The sequence below is a fragment of the Bicyclus anynana genome, chromosome 11 (assembly GCF_947172395.1).
Source record: "Bicyclus anynana chromosome 11, ilBicAnyn1.1, whole genome shotgun sequence".
NCBI classification, from domain to species: domain Eukaryota; kingdom Metazoa; phylum Arthropoda; class Insecta; order Lepidoptera; family Nymphalidae; genus Bicyclus; species Bicyclus anynana.
Genome location: NC_069093.1, coordinates 16,553,075 through 16,579,167, shown reverse-complemented (window position 1 = coordinate 16,579,167; position 26,093 = coordinate 16,553,075). Strand labels below are relative to the sequence as shown.

The window sequence follows — 26,093 nt, the reverse complement described above, 5'->3', positions numbered from 1 at the left end:
GGTAACTAGGTCTATCCAGCGAGTCTACCGTCCGGAGAGCGGGTATTCGCTTAGAATTGAGAATAATCTCTCATCTAACTAGACCGTTGACAAAAATATTCTCCAACAAATTTCACTGTGCACTATCACTATTTATTAATATTCACATTTAACACTGCTCACTTAACAAAATTTGAAGACGTACTGATTGACATTGACAACTGTCAAGCGACATGCCGGCGGATGACGGCGTGATGTTATGTCAAAACCTCATTTACCCAATGAAATGTAGGGTAGGAACACTGCAAACGGGCAAAATTTGGAGGGTAATCTCGTAAGTGGATCAAGCTGAAGGCTCGAACACCTAAATACGGCTTTGTTTACCAACAAAGAAACTATGGCACTTCACTTCACCACAGACAAACAGCAAAATCAAGTATAATGCGTATATGTGCAAAAGTATGCCGCACCCGTAGTAAGTAGTACCGGGAAAGGGTGTATTTTATTTAGTCGCATAATGTCGATAAAATTTTGCGCCTAGAACGATATCACTAGGCATTGTGGCTGTCTTTTGTCTTACATAATCGGAATTGCAAAAACACTCTAGTGTTCCATTTAGCTTTGCGTTACACAGTTAGAAGTGATACGTCGAGATACATAATCAGCCTGCTGGTCAGTCGAATGAAGTGAAACTGTGTGCGTTGTATTTCACAGAACAGCTTTGAGCGAGAGAGCGGATGATTAGCTGACAGACGGACACAAAGGAAACTCGGTAAACTGAACAAAAGCTGCCATTTTTACCATTGCAATTTCAAATCAAGTGTATATATTTGTGGAATAAAATAAGTTTACGTGATTTTTTTGATCAAATACGGATTATTATTATTTACAATTTTGTGCAGTTTCGGTTTAAAGATATTTATTTCTCCAAAAAAGAACGTACTGTTCACTTAACTTGGAGTTAACATATCGTCATTTTTGACAGCATGCATTATTGTAACAAAATTGTAATTACATTGTTTTTTCAATATATTGTCCAAGTTTGTGAGGATGTAGGATTTAATTAATAATAATAAAGTTTAACATTCGTTATTTGCTCATTTCATTCAGCAATAACAATAATTATGGTTTTCTTAGTATCCTTAATTTACGTCTCTAATTGAAAATATATAGGTATACCGATTTTTTATTGTAACACATAATAATTCACTGTAATTAAATGTGTATGTGTGTCACAAAAGTGAAAAGAAATTAAAACATAAAGCCGGCGTAAAACCATATACAACCTGTCTGCGTGTCGAAAAGTTTTTAATTTTAACTAGCAGACGTCCTGCGGTTTCACCCTCGTAATTACCGTTCCCATAGGATTACGGGGATATTATAGTCTATAGCCTTCCTCGATAAATGGGCTATCGAACACTGAAAGAATTTTTCAAATCAGTCTAGTAGTTCCTGAGATTAGCGCATTCAACCAAACAAACAAGAAAACTGTTCAACTTTATAATATTAGTATACTTAGTTGATATAATTGTTCAATGATTTTTTTATTAAAATAATAAATAATATTGCTTATTTGTATACATGACCAATATTTTCTTTTCCTCTAGGGTTGTACTACCTACAGGTATGACATTGTTCTTATATGTAAGAGTATAAAGTTAAAGTTGCTCTGAATCACGACGCATGTATTTAAAAGCCTGTGACGTCTAAACTTAGCTGAATGCATGAATCGGATGCTGGATGCAGATGAATCGATATCGGTACTTGTTGAGCGGCCGGTCGTCATGGCAACGGCCCGACGTCCCAGATGTGGAATCTGTATTTATTTCGCCTCACATGTCCACAGGTGCTGTATCGATCATTTCGGAAACACTTTACTTACCTTACACTTACACTTAAGGAAAGTTTTGTAACCACCATAAAAAGAAAAAGAAGACGATACTTTAAAAAATTTTAATAAATGAAAAATTCAACCGACTTAAAAAATATAAAACGTATAACCGACTAAACTAAAAAGCGAAAAATAACATCGTATTATGTTCTACCTACTGATCACTTAACTGCTCACTGCTGAGCTCGAGTATCCTCTCAGAATGAGATGGGTTAGCCTAATAGTCCACCACGCTGGCCCAATACGGATTGGCAGACTTCAGACACGCAGAGAATTAAGAAAAATCTCTGATATGCTAGTTTCCTCATGACGTTGTCCTTCACCGATTAAGACACGTGATATTTAATTTCTTAAAATGCACACAACTGAAAAGTTGGACCGGATACGAACCCACAACCTCCGGAATCGGAGGCAGAGTCAAATCCACTGGGGATATCACGGCTATTTTGAGAATATAAAAACCCAAATTATTAGGAATGGAACCCAGGGCCTCTCTGGAGTAAAGCTACAACATTATCAACAGATCCCGGATGTGCATCATCGAAAAGTAAAACAAACTTTGAGAAAAACTTTTCAATAAGTAGGTAGTACCTACCGGAGATTGCTAAGGTTAGATAGATATTAGTTATCCTAACACAAACTTTACCACTTTATAATTATAGTGTATATTACACCGTGTAGAATTTCTAAACAATTAAGTTGATTCGATCTCAGGCGAGCTCCGGCGAGGGGAAGCAATTAGTCCGTCAGGTGCCGAACTGTTATGCCTCAGTTAGAACTAACTCCGAAGTGGGCGTAGGTCAGGTCAAAGGTCAGCAGCCGGGACTATCGATTTTGCGCTCCAAGCTCTAATCTATTAATAATTGAATTTTCATATCGCTTGATAACGATGCTTTTAAAATTTCACAGCGAATACAGTTGATATTAAACAAAATTTGCTTGGTGTTAATAAAGTGGAAAAAAAATATTATAAAAACAAAAAACCCGACTGCTTAAGCGTAATGAACTAAAAAGAGTCCAAACGTCACCTTAATGGCTCCACGGAAGATCAGCGCGGTGTCCCCACGGACACTGCAATATGCTGAGTGGAGACCCTTTTAGGATCATATCATGCAAGTTGCAATGTATTTTAATTGTTGTTTTTTTTCTCTCTTTCCTTTGTATGATGTGTATTCTGAATAAACTTTTATTTCTTTCTTTCTATACGTACGCTCGAAAAACATTACCCTCCTTCTTACGCAGTCGGGTAAAAACTTGGTGTTAAACTGCATTATACGACTGTGTGCTTAGTTTTAAATAAATTTGTAAAATGGTGGTAAACAAAAGAAAAAAAACCTTGTTGCTTGCTGAGTTTGTTGTGGGCTCTTGTCGGACCAAGGCGCGTTTGGAACCGTCGTAAATTTAAATTTTCGACTATTATTACCACAATTAGATTAAATTATGACATAACTTGACATTTCAAAAGTGCTTGTAAACTAAGCCAAATTGAGATAAATAAATTTTGAATTTATGAATTTTGACGTTATGTACGTACCTATTTGTAAACGAAGCTTAATTGAAATGAATGAATTTTGAATTTTTGAATTTTTACGTTATGTACGTACTCGTGTAGTAGTGCATTTTCAACAATGTGTAGTACAAGCGATCGCATTGAGAATAATAATTTATCATATTATTTCCATTGCACTACAACAAAGAGAAAATAGTGTTTAACATATTACATCGATGCATTATAGGGTCTTTCTTCTTAGGGGTGTCAATCTAGCTTAAGTGTAGTAATATATGACTCAGTAACTGCTACTATCAAACTCCAAAGAGATAATAATAACCAGGCTTAACATTCTCTCCGAGGCAGAGGCGTCTCTAGCTCACATAGCGCCCGGGTGCAATCAAAATTCTAGCGCCCTCTAGTACCGTGCTGAGCACTGTTAAAACGGAATATGTACAAACAGCACTCCAAGTTACCACAAAATGTCTATGTAGTACCTTGTAAGTACTTTTATTTACCTATTTGCTAAAACTAGACACATTTTTTAAGAACAGCTCTAGATGCTATGCAAAATTTAGATTTGTAAACCGGAGTTCTTTTTAACTGAAGTTATACCGTGCCCAGGCACGCCATCAGCGCGGCGAGTGGTGCTCGGGCGCCTCTGAGATCGCGGCGCCCGGGTGAAACGCACCCCCTGCACTATAGGTAAAGACGCCTCTGCTCCGAGGTATGGGAGTGTATCACCACAAACATTCCAAATCCAATAAAATATGAAACGGACTTACCCAGCCGCTATACCCCACTGCTGGGACGCCGCCTCGGCCGCGTGGTCGAACAGTGTGAGGCCCACTAACGCCACCGTGGGCGCGATCGTCAGCGGAGTCACGAACCGGAGCAATGACCCTATTATGCCGAAATATCCTGACGGAAAAAAATGTTAATGCCTTAAGGTCAAGAACATTGTATTTCGGTATTGTTACGCGTAACTGTTTGTTTGTATTTATTAAACTTTTCGTTTGTATGTTGTTATTGTTTCAACGAATAAAGTATTGCTTTTTCTAAAGGGACGTATTGATGAGTGAAATGAAATTGTTTTGTATTTAGTGTATATTTTAACATTATTTTTTTTGTAGATTTTGTAATAGAGGAGACCGACCATTTTAGACCTAGCACACGTTACAGAAAAATAAATATAAGTATGAAAAATTATTTTTTAAAATGTGTGTTTTTTGTTGAAATCATACGTTTAATATTGTAGGAAAATTGCCAACTGAAAATACGTGTAGAAAACGCTATTTGCCCATATCTTGATTATGATTATAAAACTGGTCGAGGTACCAAATTATTTAAAAAAAATTTAAGTAAACCAGTCTATTATTATTTGAATAACCAGATAAGTGGGTTCCACTTAGCCCTGCAATGTATGAAAAATGGTCAGATTAAACCCGCGGCATTACTAGCGCAGATGCGCCATTTCTATTACCTAGATACATCGAGATATAAGTTTGCAAGATACGAAGATTACTATGACATGAGTACGGGGCCAAAAAAGAGAGATAGACTCCGCGTCACACAAGAAGTCCCGCGCAAACCTGAACTAAAATTGACAGCGCCTTAGACAAATCACATTAAGACCGTACCAAATACCAATGAGCTCCATTAATACATTAGCGCCGCGTCTACGGGACTTGTTTCGGGGCGCGGAGTATAACACTTACCTCCAATCACTTGAAACAAAGCGGACACGGCGATAGCCCCGGACAGTTCGCACATCCTACTGGTCCAGACCATCCGCCTCTCGTCCGGGGTCAGGGCCGCCAACTCCTCAGGTGCCGGACACTTCCAGGCCGGCAGGTTAAGGATCGCCAAGGTTGGTACCAGGAAGGATATGGTGCCACCTTGTACTATGGGCAACCGACAACCGAAGGTCGATTGTAGCCAAGTTATTAGACCTGGAATGTATTTAAATATTTACGGAATCAAGACCGGGAATCGCAGCGGAAGAAGCTGAAAGCGGTATGCCTCTCTGACTGAGAGTTACATATTTGTTCCTTTTGACGTGAAGGCTATCAAATTACAGTGCCCAAATATTTATTTGACAGAAGGGCTGGCTCATTTTTTGCGCAAAGGATCAGCCTGTATTCTTGCCACCATTCCACGTGGGCATGATTTGTATAGTTATTAGGATAAGTTAGCTTAAGTTCCTTATTGTATTAAAAATAGTAAAATATTTTGGACTCTATAGTCATCATTATTGAGCACGAAGCTCCTCTCAGAATGAACGGGGTAAGACTAATAGTAGACACTGACCCAATGCGGATTCGCCGAATTCACACATTTAGAGAATTAAGAAAATTCAAGTGTGCAGGTTCTCACGATGGTTTCCCTTCACCATTTGTGACATTTCTTAAAATGCACATAACCGGATGGACCGGATTCGAATTTTCGACCTACGCCCTCCGAAGACAAAAGTCATTTCCACTGAACTACTGGTTTTTATATAGTCGGCTACCCTTCTACCATTAAATGAATAAAATACCAAATTATTGAGTTTTTAGGGCACAAAAGCATATCAGTAGTTTTTTAAAATCTAGTCTAATAATAGTCTTACATTGAAGATTACATCACACACATACAAGTCACATAATACATAATACATAATAGAAAGGTAATAGTACAGTAATTTCAACACATTGTTCAACGGGGGTGTAACTCAGTGGTAGAGTGTCTGCTTCGCATGCTGAAAGTCCTGGGTTCAAATCCCAGCACCTCCAAAAAATATTTTTTATTTTTTTTCTTTTTTCTGACTTCTGGGCTTCGTTTGCATATTTGTTTACTTTCGATTAAAATTAGCCTCTGTCGATTTTAACGGAAAATTAGATTGGCTTTCTATGTACAAAACCTGTGCAAACCGCAGCAAACTCCGATTTACAAGAACCATTTTAATTACTTCAACTTTCAAACAAATAAAAAAACACATAATAATAATAATCAGTTCATTCGTTGGCAGAATGAGAAACATAGATACCATACACGAACAGACTTACAGCTAAAATCCCTCTTTATTGAAGTCTAATGGCTCTATTTTCATATGGTTTCCGCGAATTGAGAGGCAAGGATCTAATGATTTCATTTTGAGTCAGCTAGAATGTTTACGAGTACGAGTAGGTATATTTATTGCAGGATTTTTATTACAAAGTCGTGATCTTAAGATGATTTTATGACACAAGTGCAATAATCGGTGTTTATCTACCTAGCGTTTATCTAAGTTGACAAACACGGTCGCTAAACGAAGATTAGCTTCAATAAACTATGGAAAATTATATCTGTGAGTGTGAATAAGATGTTCTAATCTGAGATTAAATACAATTTTGTGGTCGTTATAAATATTTTACAGACAATCAGCAGGCTAATTCAATATCTTTGACATCAACGAAATTGAGCTCTATATAAAAATGTCATCCCGTGCTTACTGGTGAATATTACACAGTAGGTAAATGACATTTTGTTATTTTAATATGTTGATAACAAAAATCAAAATAATTAATAGGAAAGCAAACTCATCAAGCCACAAAATCAAAAAAATTAATTAGACTAATCGTATATCAATCTTTTTCAAAATCCACCACAGACGGCCTATTCACTAATTTTGTCATTATTAACGACCTATTAAAATATACCACATCAACTGAGAAATGTCATCTACCTACTGCCTGATATCCACGAAGGGTTGTCATTGGGCACCAGATGACAGATTTGTTAAAATGATTATCGTTAAAATATTTTACATGAAAATTTTCAGGCGGACGATTTTTTTTTCCTTACGAGTTAGCCCTTGACTACAATCTCACCTAATTGTAAGTGATAATGCAATCTAAGATGGTAGCGGGCTAACTTATTAGGAGAAGGATGAAAATCCACACCCCTTTCGGTTTGTACATGACATCATACCGGAACGCTAAATCGCGTGGCGGTGCGTCTTTGTCGGTAGGGTGGTAACTAGCCAGACCGGGACCAATTAAAAAACCCTCAATCGGCCCAGCTGGAGATCGAACCCAGGACCTAAGTCTTGTAAGTCCACCGCGCATACCTTTGCGCCCCGGAGGCCGTCATATTGAATACATATTTCAGCGGACATATTTTTTAACGAAAATATTCTTATTCTCCTTTCTGACCTGTGACAAATATCATGGTGGAGATAACGTTGGAACGGTCGGGGTCTGTCTCCGTCATGCACAGCGCCGGGCACAGGATGAAGGGAATGGCGACTATAGCTCCAATCATGGTGAGGTAATGCTGCAGAACACACAAACAAACAAATTGTAGGCACCTATCTGCAATAGGAATCCTAATAATATATACAAAAGGAACACACTGCCAGCCACAAAACGTAGGTAAATAAAATGACCCCGAAGGTCATTAAATTATTGAATATTGATTATGATTTTGATGAAAATCGGTTGACCCGTTTAAAACTTGTGGATGGTGAAAGTGAAAAGAATAACCGAATGTCTGCTAATATACTCAAGTGTGGACTCAAATGAAAGCGCACTGAAAGGACTTAATCGAGAGTGTAATTAATAATTTCATGATCTTTGAGGGTTTTAAAAATTTTCAATTTCATGTTATTTGGATGTAGGTTTGTTACCTTAGACAATAATCAATTCACACATTATCACGAAGATCTAACCTTTGGATCAATCTTCATTGGATTGTAAATGAAGTATCTTCTTACCTGTAGAGCTAGGAATATGCAGAGGTACCACGGCGGGGCGTCATCGATGCCATAAGTGACGTTTCCCTTGCGTTGCTCGGCTGTCCCATTGGGCACACTGCTTGGATTCTGACCAATAAGCAAATTTTTCATTTGTTTTCCGCTCCAAAAACTCGGAAAAGACTTTGATATGAGTGGATCCGATGACTGCGAGCAGGGATCAAATCGTCGTCATCAACCCATATTCGGCTCACTGCTGAGCTCGAGTCTCCTCTCAGAATGAGAGGGGTTAGGCCAATAGTCCACCACGCTGGCCCAATGCGGATTGGCAGACTTCACACACGCAGATAATGAAGATAATTCTCTGGTATGCAGGTTTCCTCACGATGTTTTTCCTTCACCGATTGAGACACGTGATATTTAATTTCTTAAAATGCACACAACTGAAAAGTTGGAGGTTCGAATCCCCGGACAGGATTCGAACCCACACCCTCCGGAATCGGAGGCAGAGGTCATATCCACTGGGCTATCACTGCTCTGGGATCAAATCATGACCTATATTTTTTTATGCCTTACAAGTTAGCCCTTGACTACAATTTCACCTGATGGTAAGTGACGATGCAATCTAAGATGCAAGCGGGTTAATTTGTTAAGAGGAGGATGAAAATCCACACCCCTTTCGGTTTCTACACGATATCGTACCAGAACGCTAAATCGCTTGGCGGTACGTTTTTGTTGGTAGGTTGGTTGGTAACTAGTCACGGCCGAAGCCTCTCACCAGCCAGACCTGGACCAATTAAGAAACCTCAATCGCCCAGCCGGGGGATCGAACCCAGGACCTCCGTCTTGTAAATCCACCCCGCATACCACTGCGCCACGAAGGCCACCTAGCGTGATAAGACCGGCGACCACCTCCCGCGACTTCCTCGTCCGTTCCTTGCCGTCGACATTGCCGGGATAATAATGTCTTTATATTAATCTAGAGTAAATAGGTATTATCTATCTAAATTCCTAGTTTTAGCCAAATTGGTTCAGTACTTTTTGCATGGAAGAGTAACAAACGTCCATAAAAAACTTTCGCGTTTTTATTATTAGAAAATGCCTACTATTTGAATGCCATTTAAACTTTACCCCATTGGATAATACAGTTGCGCAAGCAACCAATAAGCTATCGGCGACGAACATTTAAACGCTTATAACTTTAATATATAAATGCGAAAGGTCATTTATCTCGAAATCTCGATAACCACTTGACATACAAAGATGAAATTTGGCAGGGAGGTAGTTTACAGATAATAGACGTCCACTGAGAACGGATTTTGCAAGTGGGCCGTATTAAGGAGGTCTACGGGCAGACAAACTCGCGCGCGGCCGCTAGTAAAGATATAACGCGAATTATCATAGTTTGAACGCCTTTGATTCGATCCCAAGTCCCAACAGAGCCAGATTGTTGACATTATGCAATACTTAATAACTATTGCGTTATATAGTACAGAGACAAGTAATTCCATGCATTTTGCATAAACAACGTATGCATCTAAAGTGGTTATCTCAGTTCGCAGGGAATGCCAATCTAAATTCAACGTACAACATGGATTAATATCGTTAGGATCTTACAGCTGTTGCCCGTGCCACTGAAATTGTGTATTGCGCTAACGAAGCTGTATATTACGTACTAGCTGACGACGCGCGGTTTCACCCGCGTGGTTCTCGTTCCCGTAGGAATACGGGGATAATAATAGCCTATAGCCTTCCTCGATAAATGGGCTATCTAACACTGAAAGAATTTTTCGAATCGGACCTGTAGTTCCTGAGATTAGCGTAATCAATCAAACGAACAAACAAACTTTTTAGCTTTATAGTATTAGTATAGATACCTATTCTATGGCAGCAGGCGTGCACAAGGTGGTTAACTAGGGTAAATTGTTATCATTACCAACAGCTTTAGCATTATCATCCTAAGCCCGCCAGTCCACATTCGATTACCTTGGTTAGTAGCCAAGTTCCATATAAGGAGACAGGCTTGGGGCCTTAGCAATGTGGTATGGCGATTCTTTTTCTACAAACGCTAACGATTTGAAAACAGAACAAAATGTATGGGAATGACAGATCCGATCGACAACTTGATCACGTGACCTGTCGATGGTAAATGTCATTCCACACATTGAAGCGTTAGCGTTTGTAGAAAGAGAATCGACGTGCCACATGGCTACAGGCCCTGGCCCTTTATAGGTGGCTGGTAAATATGCTAATGAAGATGACCTTGTAGTTTATTTATATTCATATTTTTTTAATTTATTAACTTACCACATCGTTTATTACAGTTTCAAGTCCAATTTGAATATTCCGATGCACCATTTTTTTTATTATTTACCTGTAATTAAAACACCATTTAACACTTTGTGATAAGCGTCTGTGATAAGAATGACAATTAAACTTTTAATTAATTACTAGTAGACGTCGCGCGGTTTCACCCACGCGATTTTCGTTCCCGTAGGAATACGGGAATAAGATATAGGATAGTGTAACTTCCAGTGTGGAAGAATTTTTCAAATCGGTTCATTAGTTTCAGAGCCTAGCAAACAAATAAACAGTCAAATCTTTCCTCTTCATAATACCTACCTATTAGTACCTATAGATTAGTATCAACCAGTTCCGTATTTTAAAACCCCGTGCCTCAGAGAGCACGTTGGGCTGTCGAACCTAAAGTGATCGTTATTGAGCTGAAAATCCATTTCTTAAATCAATGCAAAAACAAAAAAAGAAATGTAAAATTAAACAATGTTAATGTTTCATATGTGTGTGATGGACCTGCCAATGCATAGCTTTAAGCAATGTGTTAAAAAACATTTACTTAGTCGAGGTTACTACAACATTGATGAGTTCCATAAATATAAAAGCGCTTGGAGGCCATTGGATCAGCTTCCACCTTCACACAGGAAATAAAACTATAAGAAATTGTAATTGTTATCAATTGTAAATTATAATACTGTATGACTTTTCAAAAGAGCAACTGTTGAGTTTCTTGCCGGTATCTTCTCAGCAGAACCTGCCTTCCGAACCGGTGGTAGAATCTTTACAAATAGTCAACTGACGTGTCAAAAGTGCTTGTAAACTGAGCCTACTTGAAATAAATGATTTTTGATTTTGATTTTGATTTCATAGTGGAAAACGGTTAAGTAATTAAAAAATCGGATTTACAAGTACCTACCTATACGTATGGTTATGGAAAAGGTGCAAGGTTTAATATCAACTTACCCGAAAATGCTTAAATGTAAGCTTAAAGAATGCTTAAAAGTACCTAGATAAACTTCAGCAAAAACAGTCCCAGAAACACAGACGAAGTCAAATGCGCGTACGCACCTCACTTTACAGTCCAATTGTTACTTGAATAGCTTTACGACTGTCACGTCAAACCAGCGTGCAACGCGCGATATAATTGACGATCGCTGTCTAATTGATTGTCACAACAGACGACTGTGGGTACCGCGTATAGTACAACAGTTTGAAGATTGAGAATTAACTACAAATATTTAACGAGATCTCACCGACGAGTTCAATGCCGTCTTGTTCTAACATTCTAGAGTGTATCTATCATATTTTGAAGTGATTAGGTACTTGTTATGGCTACCCTCTAATGGGTAAGCCGCTTTTTAACGTATCGCGTAACGTCGTCTTCCCTTTCTCTCAGTCATACGGAAGCAGGTTAAACTTATCAATTCTGTTAGTAATAACGCACACGGTTTTTTTTATCATTTTAATGACAAGTTAGCTCTTGTCTGCGATCTCATAAGACGTTGAGTGACGATGCAGTCTGATGGAAGCGGGCTTACTTGAAAGAGGTACGAGGAAAAGTTCATTCTACCCATAATTACCTCCGACGGTTACTACGCGGCAACGTACCGGAACGCTAAATTGGTTGGCGGTACCTACGTCTTTGCCAATAGGGTGGTAGTGAGCTATGTTTACCTCCATCACAGAAAACATATGTACACCTCCATACCAGTCCTCACCATGGGCATTGCATGCCCATTGTTCTCGACCCAAATATAACCGTGACAAACTTGTAAGTACAGCCTCTCAGCTTTTACATGGAGCAAGCTCAACATCAATACATCACCTAATTATTATCTGAGTAAAACTAATTGGATTAGTTTTGAAAAAAATAACTATAGGGTGACCATGCTTTATTTTTTTCGGATTTTTTATTTTTTTCCATATAAACTTATAATAAATCTGTAGAGAGGTCAATTCTGCAGGTACATGAATTATATTTCCAAAATAACTATCAGGGGGTGATTAGTGATCGATACTGATGCCAAAAATGCAATCAGTAAAATTTTTGTCTGTCTGTCTATGTGTTCGTAATAGAAACAAAAACTACTCGACGGATTTTAACGAAACTTGGTACAATTATTCTTCACACTCCTGGGCAGGTTGTAGTATACTTTTCATAACTCTACGATAAATAGGAACAGAGCAGTGAAGGGAAATGTTAGGAAAACAGGAGAAGTTACTCCATTTTTACAGCGATACTACTGTAAGGGCTGGATTAAAGAGGTCTAAGGGCGGACGAAGTCGCGGGCTTCCGCTAGTCTTAAATAAGTTTTCACAAAGCTGTAGTTCTGAATTCATTAAATATAACGGATTACATTGAACAATACCAATGTGTTAAATACCATTCTAATCCATACCGAATTTTTTGGGTTCCGTAGGTATCTAAAGATAACAAAAAATAAAACTCGAAAATTTTCAAAAGCTTATATTTTACAGCACAACAATAACTTACTCTATGTACACTTTGTGTAAAAAATAAATAGTATAAAAAAATATAGTATAAATAGTTAACACAAATTAAAATAGACATTTAATGTACCTAATCTCATATTCATTAAATTAATTAGACTATTAAACTATACAGGATGCATCATTACAATACATTGAGCCATTTTCCTCTAAAGGTTTTTAAACAATCCGCTAGCGAAAGCACCAGGGGAAGATGCATTTTGACATATGACCGTCAAATTATAGTAAGCGACACTTTTATTTAAGTGTCAATTTAAGGCCAAGTAACATAATATTCTAAAAAAAGTCAAGATTATCTTTACAAACGATTTTGGAGTAAGTTTAGATTTTGTAGTGGAGTTTTGAGTGGCTAAAATATACCATTATAAACAGTTAGTAAAACTATTTTTTTAATTTTAGTGTATAACCGACAGTAACATCTTTATCGTAAGTGTAAAAGGAATGATATTTTGTAGCACAAGCGACATTAGTTGATAGTATTTTAAAGTAAAGCCCAAAAAAAGTAATTTTTAATCATCAGCGAAATTGCAAATGCGTACCTATAAGTAATAAAATTCCTTTAATTAAGACATCGAAATTATTGGAATAAAATGATTGAATACCTAATTCTATTAAATTCAAAAAATATTGTTCTGTAACTTTTTGTTTTTGTCGGTTACGGAAATCCAGCGGTTAGTGGTCGAATTATTTTGAATTCTCCATTGACAACGTCAAAAGTATATTCATACACCTAAAAATTAAGAAATTGAATGCATTGCAGACGGTAACGATAAAAAAAAATCATTGGAATTGATGGTGATTACTATAGAAAATCAACACTTTTGTACCCCTCTCCCTGCTCATAGCGGATTTTTTTTTTACCTTTAGAGGAAATAGCTCATTAAGGGCACCTACACAGTTACGTTTGTCTGCGCTGCGCATACGTTCATCGGACGACTACGTTGCTTGTAAGAAGGAGCTCTTAAAACTAACAATCACAAAGCAGTAGAGGTTTTCCGTATGTATATATTTATACCTTAATACTCTGCGCTCTGAATTTGTCGATACATCTCTCTCTATACATATAAAGAGATACAAACAAATTCTCACACTACCGAGTTACAAATACAAGAAACTGTATAAAATGTGAATTTGTGTATAAAAATTATGAAATTTCTTGATATTAATTGTATTAAATAAATAAATTAAAAAAGATAATTCAAAAAAAGGTACACCTACGTAGTTTATGAAATAATAATTATCATCATATCATTAATTATTTTGTTTATTTATTTGGTTTATTTACAACTATCTATTTACACTATTAAAAAATAAACTCATTGATCAAACCACCCCTATTGTTCGCACTGAACCAGATCTAAAACCGTAAAAAACATATAAAAATCTAGACCGAATTCGGATATCGCTTACGAGTACGTCTCTGATCCAATTCCATGCTGTGCAGGAGACATCTTTGGCATTTGAATATGAAACAAATCAGAGGTAGCCTCCAGCCACGTGGCACGTCGATTCTCTTCCTACGATCGCTAACGCTTTGAAAACTAGAAAGATGTATGGGAATGACATTTGCTATCGACAGGTCACGTCATCAAGATTCATTCCATACATTTTTCTAGTTTTCGAAGCGTTAGCGATCATAGTAAGATAATCGACGAGCCACTTGGCTAGGGGGGCTGAGCTAGTTAGAAACAATAAAAGTAAAAATGCAGCATGCCATGAAAATACGAAAGCACACGTCTAACTAGTTAAATAATTTAAAATTTTATAAAGTTTTACATCAATGAGATCTTTACTACGAGTATCACATTAATTTTACATTAATATATCATAATTTGTTTTTGGAATTGGCAATTTTGACTTTTGCCCATACCGCTAAGGTTCAGCCTGTTCATACCTAACATACTTAAACAAGGAATTCTTCCAATATTTCAATAGGAAAAAAAACCGCATCCTAATTGGTACTTTTTTTGGTATCTACTGTCATGGTTATTATAACCTGATTTTTGCTTTGGCAGCTAAAAAAGGTATTTTCATAAATATATAGGTACGTGAATAATAATTGATTTGCTCAAAAACATTTTATAATATAAGATATGGTACGTGGCTAAAAAGTGATCGAAACTCAGCTACTCCATTGAGCGCACACATGCACAATTTTGTATACACTTACATTATATATTTAAGTTAAGACACATATAGTTTTTACACTTCCTGAACACACAACTCGACATTGTACACAGTATTTTTTATTTTATTTATTTATTATTGTTTAAATAACTTTCATTATTTACTATGTGACTAAATGAAATGAAGACAATTGACGACGACGAATTTGATTGAATTGAAACGACGCGCTAGTGCCATATCTAATAATTTAAGTTATTTACATGACACTAAAACACTCATTTCTAAAATGGATGCGCCGATTCAATGAGACTTGCACTGGAAGATAGCGGAGGTTACTGAGCAGGAGCTACTTGCTACGAGCTATGGAAAATGGTTCCCGCGGATTTGTGAAAATCTAAATTTCACAAGGACGAAGTCGCCGTCCGCCGACATCCACTAGTATACAAATACAAATACAAATAATACTTAAGTTAAATATTATTATACTTTTCCAGCATTTTCCATTTTGTCCTCTCCTGGGCCAGTTGTTTGTCTCCAAGTTGTTTGTCCCATTTTGTTAATGTCCCATCCTCTGTACTGCTTTCCTCTTTTTCTTTTTCCATCTCGAGCCTATGTTATAAAGATGGCGTTATGTGACATGGAAAATGATAATAAATACTTATTTAATTATTAAACTAAGTACCACTAACTAAGATGTGGACAAGCAATCGCAATCTACACTAATATTATTTTATTTTTAACCGAATTCAAAAAAAAGGAAGAGGTTCTCAATTCGACGCGTATGTTTTTTTAATATTTGTTACCTCATAATTTCGTCATTTATTAAGAGTATACTTCCAGATTGGTCCCATTTAATTTTCATAAAAATCGGTTAAGTAATTTTGTGTTAAATCAAAATAACTGAAATACGTCATTGAAGTCGGTTCCATTTTTATGTTAAAAAGATTATATTTATTATTCTACAAAAAACATATTGAAATTAAGCCAAACCATAATGCAACACAGTTTGTTCTAATGAGGTAAAGTTAGTTTGTAAGTGGGTAATATCTGGATCTACTAAACCAATAAAAAAAATAGAAAGCCACGTTAGTTGTCGGTGTCATAGGCTCCATTTTATCTTGGATTCTTACGAGAACGGGAACTATGCGAGTAAAAATACGATGCGTTGGCTAGTTAGTTATAAAGTTCGTTACATACGGAACGGGGTTAACCCTGCAGTGATCACGCGGATTACATATGTAATCCACCCATACAACATATAAAAATATCCTAAAAACGGTTAGCCTTAGCTCATTGCCCATCTGCGCTTTCAAATGAACACCAGTCGCCAATAATAATTGTCACAAATGATATTCTGTAAAGTGTGATGGATTACAAGCGTAATCTTACAAGCGTAATCAGCGCGATGTCTCCTTTAATTTAATTTAAAATTGATTTAGTTGCGCGTTTAAGACTTGTCCCGATTTATCCCAGATAAAACACGCTACGTATGCAACGAGCCTTATTTGCCTCTTTTTCTTTGATACCATAAAACACTTTGATTCATGAAATTGTAAAACTAACAAATTTATACTACCTTGTGTGCCGGCACTGCTGGAGCTTTGTTCATTGTCTAGTGTGTTCTGTCTCCTGGAATAAAAGGAGATTACATCACATATAAATCATTTGCTTAATTTCTAATTTTAATGGCTTCATGAGGTTTCATATAAAGAGGTCCCTGAGTTTAAGTTCTGGATCCTGAAATACTTCATTTACTTCTTTCTGATATATGTCCAATAAAAAAAAAGTAAAATTAAATAAGCCCATTTAAGAAGACATTAAGGCATTCGTCCAGGCTATAATTATTAACATATAATTGTTACATCTATACTAATATTACAACGCTAAAGAGTTTGTTTGTTTGGTTGAACGTGCTAATCTCAGGAACTACTGGTCCGAGGAATATTTCCATTTATCGAGGAAGGCTATATTTTATCCTCGTATTCCTACGGGAACGGGAACTACACGGGTGAAACTGCGCGGCGTCTATTAGTTCAATTAGAAACGAAAACTAGGTAGCCTATGTGTTAATCTAGATCTAGAGTAAAAAAAATCAGTATTTGGTGTAAAGGAATAACAAAAATACACATTTACACACAAACTTTCACCTTTATAATATTAGTGTAAAGTGATTTGCTATTTTTCTAATTTTTTCTCGAGTCCCGCCTCTCAAGTTGCCATACCTTTTCTCATCGATCTCTCTCATCTGTCGCTCGAGTCTGCTCCAGATGGTGTCTCGGCTTTGCTCTAGCGCCTGGCTTTGCTCGCTGAACTTCTTGTAGTACTCGGCCGCGCGCGCCGACGGCACGTACGTACGGGGCTGTTCCGCTACGGTGTCTGACAGACAGTAAAAGATATATGACAGACTGAAAGCCTGTTATTATTAAAAAAGAAAAAGAAAGGAAAGAACAGAATCACAGAGTAACCGGAGTCTTTACAAACTGCGAGCTGAAGCCGGTGAAACTTGGGTTAAATAAAATAAAATAAAAATAAAAATAAAAATAAAAAAATAAAAAAAAATAAAAAATAAAAAAGCCTTTTATTTCTTGCATAAATTTACAGAGTTTTATAATAACTTAATTATATGTTAAAACGTTAGTAATTCTTTTATTTTACACAAGAACCCCAGAATGGGTGAAGGCCTCCTCCAAAGATGTCCAATTGTCTCTGTCCTGTGCTATTTGGTACCAATATGGGCCAGCTGCTTTTTTAATTTCATCTTCCCACCTCGCCAATGGTCTTCCTCTGCCTCTTTTGCCTTGTGGGCCTCTCCACAAAGTGACTTTATAAGTCCATCTTTGATCCTTCAGTCTAGCCACGTGCCCTGCCCACTTCCATTTTAGTTTTAGTGCATAGCTCAAGGCGTCGGTGGCTTTTGTAATAGACCTTATTTTTGTGTGTCTTATTTTATCCAATCTTTTTATTTTTAGCATGCTACGTTCAAGGCCACGTTGGCAGGTTTTTATTTTGTTTTTTGCTTTGGCCGTGTATTTCCAAGTTTGGCATCCGTATGTCAACACTGGCAGGAGGTTAGAATTCAAAATTTTGGTTTTAACGGGTATCGCCATGTTACTTTTAAAAATCTCTTTGAGACTCCAGTATTTATTCCATGTTTGCTGTACTCTTCTTTCTATTTCTTTTTCATTATTCTTCTTATCAAAACTAATAGCTTTACCCAGATAGATGTAATTTTCTGTGTATTCCAGAAGTTTTCCGTTTACGGCTATTGGTGTTTTAAAGCTATTCGTCATTGCCTTAGTCTTTGTTAGATTGATCTCTAGTCCTACGTTTGAGCTGGCTAGCTGTAAGGAATTGATCATCTTTTGCAGTTGTGAGCTGGTTTCTGATAGTAGAACTATGTCATCTGCAAATCTCAAGTGATTTAGGTAGGAACCTTGTATATAGAGTCCTAGATTTTTCCAGTCCAGTTTGCTAATGATGGTTTCAAGGAGGGCAATAAATATGGTTGGTGATAGTGGATCACCCTGTCTTACGCCCCTTTCTATGGGAAAGCATGGGCCCAAGGTTTCTAGCTTTATTCTTCCTGTGTTATTATTATATATGTTTTTAATTATTTCTATATAAACCTCGCTAACTCCTTGTTCTTTTAAGCTTTCCCATATGCTTGCGTGTGTTACTGTGTCGAAGGCTTTCTGGTAGTCGACAAATGCTAAATACAGTGGTCTATGATGTTCTAGATACTTTTCTATTATTATCTCAAGGGTGTGTATATGGTCTATAGTGGAAAACCCTTTTCTGAAGCCTGCTTGTTCCACAGGTTGTTTAGAGTCTATTATCGGACTAATTCTTTTATTTACAATAGCAGAGAACAGCTTGTAGAGACTTGGAAGTAAACTGATTGGTCTATAGTTGGCTATATCCCCTGGGTCTCCTTTCTTATATATTAAAATTATGTTAGATTCCGACCATTGTATGGGTGTTTCAAAGTTTAGTAGAATCTGATTAAATAAGTCAGTAAGTGGAGTAACCAAAATGTTTTGTGCTGTTTTTAATGCTTCATTTGTTATATTGTCCGAGCCGGGGGATTTTTCTAGTTTTAATCGTTTTATAGAATCTAAGACTTCAGCTTCATGTATTGGTCTTACTTTTCCTTTAACATGATGTCTTTTATCGAAGTTTCGTTTTGTGAATGTCTTTGTTTTATCACTATATAATTTTGTATAAAAATCCGTTGCTAAAGTGATGATGTCAGTTCTACTATTTAGTTCTTTGTCTGATTTTTTCAATCCTTCTATCCAAGACTTATTTGTTCGTAGCTCCTTAAATGCCTTTTTTGTGCTCCCACTGTGATATAGATATCTTTCTATGATGTTTTGTCTGTATTTTGCATAGTCATTCCGTATATATCTAAACACTACTTTATAGAGTGCACTTAATTCGTTTTTTAGAGTCCGCGACTTGTTTTTAGTTTTCTGTAAATCTTTTCTTCTTTGTAAAAGTGTCATTGTACGGGTCGATAAAATTTTATGGTGTTTCTGTTCATCTTTCTTTACTCGGGCTGCTTTCAAACTATTGGTAATAGCGTTTGTTATGTTGTCATAGTTTATTTGAACTGAGGATTTTTCTTGAAGAACTCTCCGATCAGATAGCATTGATGACAATTCAAAGTTATAGTTATTTTTTTCTTCTTCATTCTTAAGTTGGCTTGCTTGCATATTTGTAAAATTGACTCTACTCTGTTTTGGTTTAGTTAATTTAACTGTCGCTCTAATTATCCTGTGGTCTGACGGGTAATTTAGATTTAGAGTACCTATGTTTTGAAATATTTTCGGTTGATTGGATAGTATATAGTCGATTTCGTTTTTGGTTTCGCCATTTGGTGACCTCCATGTCCACCGTCTATTTGACTTCTTTTTGTAACATGTATTTATTATTGTTAGCTTATGTTCCAGTGCAAAGTCCACTAGTCTTTGGCCCCTTTCGTTTCTTTTACCATAGCCATATTGTTTCATAACTAAGTGTTCTTCTTTTTTACGAAACCCAATCTTTGCGTTAAAATCTCCCATTAGTATGACGGTCGAGTGGGTGTTCTCTAATGCTTTATCGACAGTGTTATAGAAATCATCAACTTCGAAATCATTTGCTGATTCTGTTGGTGCATATGCTTGAATGATGGTAATCTTTAAGCCTCGAATGTTAATGTTTAGAACGGCGACACGCTCTGTAATGCCAGTGAAGCTCTCTATGTCGTTTTTGTGCGATTTCTCTATAACAAAACCTACCCCGTATTGTCCTGGTGTATTGCCTATATAGCATAGTATAAAGTTATCGTATTCTTCGATTTTAGTACCAAGCCTTCTTATTTCAGAAATTCCTATAACGTCGTATTTGATTTCCTTTATTGCTTCTTCAAGTTCCAGTAGCCGTTCGTATGACGATAAGGTTCTGACATTGTATGTTGCAATTTGTAGTTGGTGTGTTTTTATATTGATTTTTTCCTGTGCTGGAATGGTTATCTTTAGAGGGTTATGGTCGTGATCTTCCACGGTGACCAGCCGGGTTGGAAGATATATGTTTTGTTCTTTCGTTTGTTTGGTTTTATGATCTGTGTTGGAGGAGGCGCTTAATTGTTATTGTTTGTCTTGACTACAAGCTGAGTTAGTCGCATTTTTGTTGATTAGGAAATTTAACATGCTCGGTTTCATAATCCCCTCAGTAATGCTATTTGATCTTTGTACCAATGCATCAGATTTACGCAATTTGTTCTATTTATTTATAGGAGTTATCTCTTCTGCATTAGGAGTTGTTACATTTTGTGGTGAGGACAGTAGTTTTCGCTTAGGATTGTTTTTTGATAGAATTATGAGTTTATCATATTTAATTATGGCTTTGTTTCCTTTCTCTCTCTCTAATTGTACTTGTTCCTGTAATTCTTTCCTTTTTTCTAATACGTATTTTGGATAGTCTTCTTTCACGTTATAGGAGGTATTTTTCAACGCATATCTTTTTTTCAAAATATTTATTTTTATGCCTAGAGTTGTAAAGGATACTATTGTTGGGCGCGGTCTTACTCCTTTTTTTCCTATTCTTTTCACTTCCTGTATGTCGCTATAGTTTAGCTTGATAGAAAAATATTGGTCTGCCCAATTAATAATGTTCCTTTCTAAATTTTCGTACGATGTCTCTGTCTCTTCAATCCCAAATATCACCAGATTACGTTTTCTTTCTTGCTTTTCCAAAAAATATATCCTTTTTTCCTGGTTTTCCACTACTTTTCTAAGATTTTCATGTTTTTCTTCCCATACTAAAAATTTTTCTTCGAGCATTTTGTTAATATTCTCCGTGACTTTTTCTGTAACGTTTTTGCCAGTTGCTCTAATTTCCAAGCGTTGTTCGTTGAGTTCATTTTTTATTGAGTTTAGCGCTCTGAGCACTTCTTCCATGATTATTTTTATTTTATTGTGGATAGGCGACGCTTAAAATCACGAATTAGTTGGCCACCAGTTTTGTCTTTAGCCAAGGTACTAACAAGAGCAATAGGTGGTAGTTAGTATCCTTAGTAGTTGACCGTGGTGAGGATCAAGTTGGAATATTACGAGAATTTTTTTTTTTTTTTTTTTTTATTTTTTTTTGAAACTTGGGTTAAACCCATAAAAAAAACAAAACACACGCGTCTCCTTGACATCATATACAAACTTATTTCAAATTTGTATTTCAAAATTTAACACATACAACAATTACGTAAATTAATATAATAATCAATAATAACCAATAAAAAAATACTCCCATCTTATTTCTTTACTTTTCGAGAATTTAAAACATTTAAAAACATAAGACGCCATATTTTTAATAATATTGAAAATTACTGACGCGACACGTGACTCGAGAATGTATTCGTTTTTGATTTTTGTATTTGTGACGGGTCTGTCATGTTCTGTGCGCCCCTTCTGCCTATTATTGATTAATCTGTGTAAATAATATACTTAAACAATACACACATCTTAGAATTCAGACTATCGTGAGTGTTATTCATATTAAACTAGCGGATACCTGCGACTTCGTCCGCGTGAAACCCTACCCCTACTCCTACCCTAAGTATCATATGTCCGTCTCTTGGTTCTAAGCTACCTGTGCACCAATTTTCAATAATATCGATCCTTCTCTGTCTTGTCTGATCTGTTCTTGAGTTATAAATAGTGTAACTAACACGACTTTCTTTTATATACATATACATATACATACATATATATATGTATACAGATTTATTATGAAACACGGCTAAAACTCACGTGATACGTCGGAGTACGCCTGACTAGATTTCGAACCAATGTCGTTATTAGTCAAATGCCTAATTATTCTTTTTCAAAAGAGCAACTGTTGTGTTTCTTGCCGTTTCAGCAAAACCTGCCTTCCTGACCGGTGGTAGACTCCTTTCAAATAGATAAAAGCCTATCTACTTGAAATAAATTAATTTTGAATTTAGTCTTTCAAATTAACTTAGAAGATTAAAAAAGAACGTCAGATAATTAAGACAAAGACACTCAACACAACACATTTGTTTATAGACTTATCATTTTTTTTCCACAAAAACAGCTATGCTATCTGTATAAAAATATATAACAAGTTGCCTCCAACCTTATGTCACCACTAAACCAATTAAAAAAAATCTATTCCCGTGGTTGCTAGATAAATGCTTATATTGTTTATGTATTCAGCAAATAAAGAAATTGATAATTGATTTAGAACTGATTGGCCGTACAAGAAAAAAAAAAGATAATTACCTGTCTTTGGCTGAAGTGCAACTGTAGGACTGGTCTCTACAGGTTTATTGTTCTCTTTCCTCTTGAACATGTTGAGGCTGGTGTGGGCCAAGCTGGGGCTGGGCGGCTCTTCAGGACTGTCACCATCAGGATGTGGGTTCACCTGAAACGGATCAATATATTCAACACTCGTGTTCATTTAAATTATCTACACATTGTAATAGAAAGAAAGAAGCAAGTGGAAGTTTATTTGGAGATAACACATCACAGAATTAAAAAAAAAACAAGTGTGAGTTGGCACCCACCAAACTCTGTATGTAGGATCATTGTAAGTTGTGGTATCAAATTTCGCAGTTTTTGCCCAGATATTCTTGAAATTCAGCATCAAACAATTAAGACTGTTTTTTGAGACTTAATTTAAATACTTGTGGTCTATAATAATGTAACTTGTCACCAGGAAGTACCTATGAGTTTTGATGACCTTGAGTTATGAAATGTGGGTATTTTTTAAGTAAACGGCCGTATCTTTCATTATGTAAACTTAGAAGTTTGATTTTTTTCACAACTTCATGTAACCATAGACTATATAGTTCAAATTTAAACTTTATACCTCCACACATTTTCCAAATAAAGGGGACAGATAGATAGACAGCAGTGCACAACAAAGTAATCTACTCTTTAAACAAGTGTGCTTTAAGACCACAGATCTGTTCTCCTTGCCTGATTACACTTTTTGTAAAACATTTACTCAATGCCTATTCAACTGATGAGACTTTCAACTAAAAATTTTGTGATTTGTTTTTCCAAATAAACTTTAGACTCTCTAATTTTTATACATTGTGTCCTATTATACAAATGTATAATAGGCTACAATGCTTTTTGCTTATGACAGCAAAGTAACAGAATATCATACATATTAGTATTACCACTTTTAACATTTGTGTTATCAAATGAAGGTCTGGGCCGCAGTTGGTGTCTCCATCACCTACATAGGGACCGAAGAATTCCTCCTCTGTATCTGAATGAATTACAAAAAAAAAATATGATTAACTCAAATAGTAGGCAATACTATTTTTATAATGAACTAGCAGACAGCAACAACTTTGCTTTGACTTTGACTCTGTGTTGCATTCTTTGATTATAGGTGCCTGTTCCCGTAGGAATACAGGGATAATATATAGCCTATAGTCTTCCTCAATAAATGGGCTATCTAGCACTGAAAGATTTTTTCAAATCGGACCAGTAATTCCTGAGATTAGCACGTTCAATCAAACAAACAAACTCTTCAACTTTATAATATTAGTATAGATGTAAAGAAGCTGTGATATCCCAGTGGATACTGGACCTCCGCCTCCGATTCCGGAGGGTGTGGGTTCAAATTCGGTCCTGGGCATGCACCTTTAACTTTTCAGTTGTGTGCATTTAAAGAAAATATCATGTGTCTCAAATGGTGGAGGAAATCATCAAAAGGAAACCTGCATACCAGAGAATTTCCTTAAGTCTCGGTGGACTATTGGCCTAATACCTCATTCTGAGAGGAGACTCAAACTCAGCAGTGAGCCAATGTGGGTTGCTAATGATGATACACTATACAGGGTGCTCAGGAGTATTTCCCATAAATTCAAGATGTTGACTAGTTCACTTACATGAGCCAAACTGCATAACTAATATTTTTATAACTAAAAAACAAAAACGTTTTGTGTTTTCATTCAAATTATTCAAATAATTCAGACTATCCATCTAACACATGTCTTTATCTATCCTTGAATTTTAAATAGATCATATTACTAAGTATAACTATAGTATAAGGTACACATTTTAAGATCTATTTACAAAAGAAATATTATTTACCCTAAAAATATTAATTTAAGAACACATGTTCCTTGAACATTTTTAATTAATTTTCTATAAAGAACCCCAGAGTTAAGGGAAATACTCTCCAGCTCCTTATAAAGTCAAAGGTTGCATTATATTCTACTTATTTAATTCTCGAGAGAGATAGCTTACCTTCTGTGATATTTAGGGCGGGCGGTGGCTCATTTTCAGCTACTGTAACAGATCTATCAATTTCCACGGGAACATCTTTGCCCTGTGCCAGTGACAAGTCGCGGCATATTGTGTATTCATCTATCCAACAGTTGGTCATAGTCGATCAGCTACCTACCTGTCTAATAGAAACACATTGTAGTATTAAACAGAAGCAGGTGCATTCCTTGCAGAGTTGGTTATGGACATAAAGAAGTATAAAAAACAAAGATTTTATTCAAATAAAATAAGTGAAAAAAAGAAAATTCAAAATCAAAAAAATAGTAAAAACTTACCAAGAGCTTGGCTCAACCAGTGATTGTGTTTAATTACTTTCTCAAGTCAACAATGTAAATTCAAACAGCTCATCAATTTCACAGACTGGTTAATAAGATTGATTGTAATTAATCATGATTATTTATAAAAAAAAACACAATAAAAAAGACACTTTTGTAGCAAAGAAAGATCAATCAAGCTTCAAAATCATTATTCATTGACAGTTGACAGTTGACAGTTGACACTTGACGCTGACGGCTGACGCAACACGCACGTAGATTAACAATTTTGACGTTGACGGTTGACACGCACAGATGTTTTAAAACCTTTTATTTTTTGTTACCAATTTTCAATATATCTTGCAATGTTATTTATTTAAGTATACCTCATAGATATATTTATACTGGGTATACTTGTATGTTGTAAAGTTGAAACATTGCAATCATATTTGAAGCAGATAATATCTATAACCAATTGAGCTGTGTATAAGTGTTGTACAATTTCAATGACAATAGATGGTTAACTTTGTGACATCAATCATCATTCTAAATCCAACATGGCGGCATATCTAAGATGGCGATGGCGGTATAGTTAATTTTAATCTCAGAGTTTACCATAAAGAAGACCTGCGACACTAGAAAAACATAGTAAACATGTACTAGCGAACGCCCGCGACTTCGTTCGTCGAAATTCTTGAATCACAATATATTTCGTACTTTTTCATGATTTATGAACAATTTTTTAAAACTGCTTTCCGGCTTTAGTTAATGCATCACCAGTGTTGGCACCGCCTACAAAGTGATCAGAAGGTAGCACATACGATGTTATTTTTCGCTTTTTAGTTTAATTTTGTGATTTTGAAGTCAATTCAAAAGTTATAAAGATTTTATTCCTTCACCGTTTGAGACAGCCTGAAAAGTAGGAAGGTACCGGATCGGCTATCAGCCTGTCCAACTCGAAGGCAGAGGTCTATTATTATTCTCCCAGTTTACGTAAAAAATATATAAAATACTTTCACACTTGAAT

The 26,093-nt window shown here is 36.0% G+C and overlaps 2 protein-coding genes and 1 non-coding gene across 6 annotated transcripts in view; 1 reads left to right on the top strand and 2 right to left on the bottom strand.

Annotated features, from left to right (window-relative positions):
* LOC112056802 (solute carrier family 23 member 2) overlaps window positions 1-11,538 on the bottom strand; it is a 35,855-nt gene extending 24,317 nt beyond the window's left edge. The window contains exons 1-6 of one of the 3 annotated variants that reach the window (XM_052884256.1): window positions 11,332-11,538; window positions 10,381-10,447; window positions 8,095-8,202; window positions 7,535-7,655; window positions 5,078-5,311; window positions 4,145-4,280 (exon numbers count right to left, since the gene is read on the bottom strand). In XM_052884256.1, coding sequence (XP_052740216.1) covers window positions 4,145-4,280; window positions 5,078-5,311; window positions 7,535-7,655; window positions 8,095-8,202; window positions 10,381-10,431 — 650 coding nt within the window. In that variant the 5' untranslated portion in view covers window positions 10,432-10,447; window positions 11,332-11,538. The remainder of the gene's footprint in view (window positions 1-4,144; window positions 4,281-5,077; window positions 5,312-7,534; window positions 7,656-8,094; window positions 8,203-10,380; window positions 10,448-11,331) is intronic. The other 2 variants (XM_052884257.1, XM_052884258.1) reach the window with 2 other exon arrangements.
* Trnaa-cgc (transfer RNA alanine (anticodon CGC)) lies at window positions 6,062-6,133 on the top strand. The gene has a single exon. It is a non-coding gene; the product is annotated as a tRNA-Ala (tRNA).
* A 1,284-nt stretch (window positions 11,539-12,822) lies between the features above and the next one.
* On the bottom strand, window positions 12,823-25,293 carry LOC112051204 (uncharacterized). 2 transcript variants are annotated; one of them, XM_052884254.1, is made up of 7 exons: window positions 25,088-25,293; window positions 24,774-24,930; window positions 23,693-23,784; window positions 22,788-22,929; window positions 17,229-17,382; window positions 16,583-16,635; window positions 12,823-15,615 (listed from the first exon to the last, which is right to left on the bottom strand). In XM_052884254.1, the coding sequence occupies exons 2-7, from the start codon at window positions 24,910-24,912 to the stop codon at window positions 15,563-15,565; spliced, it is 633 nt and encodes a 210-aa protein (XP_052740214.1). In that variant the 5' UTR covers window positions 24,913-24,930; window positions 25,088-25,293; the 3' UTR covers window positions 12,823-15,562. The 2 variants fall into 2 exon arrangements, with proteins under 2 accessions (XP_052740214.1, XP_052740213.1); XM_052884253.1 differs by having other exon boundaries at window positions 24,774-24,934; window positions 25,088-25,292.
* Window positions 25,294-26,093: the final 800 nt, after the last annotated feature.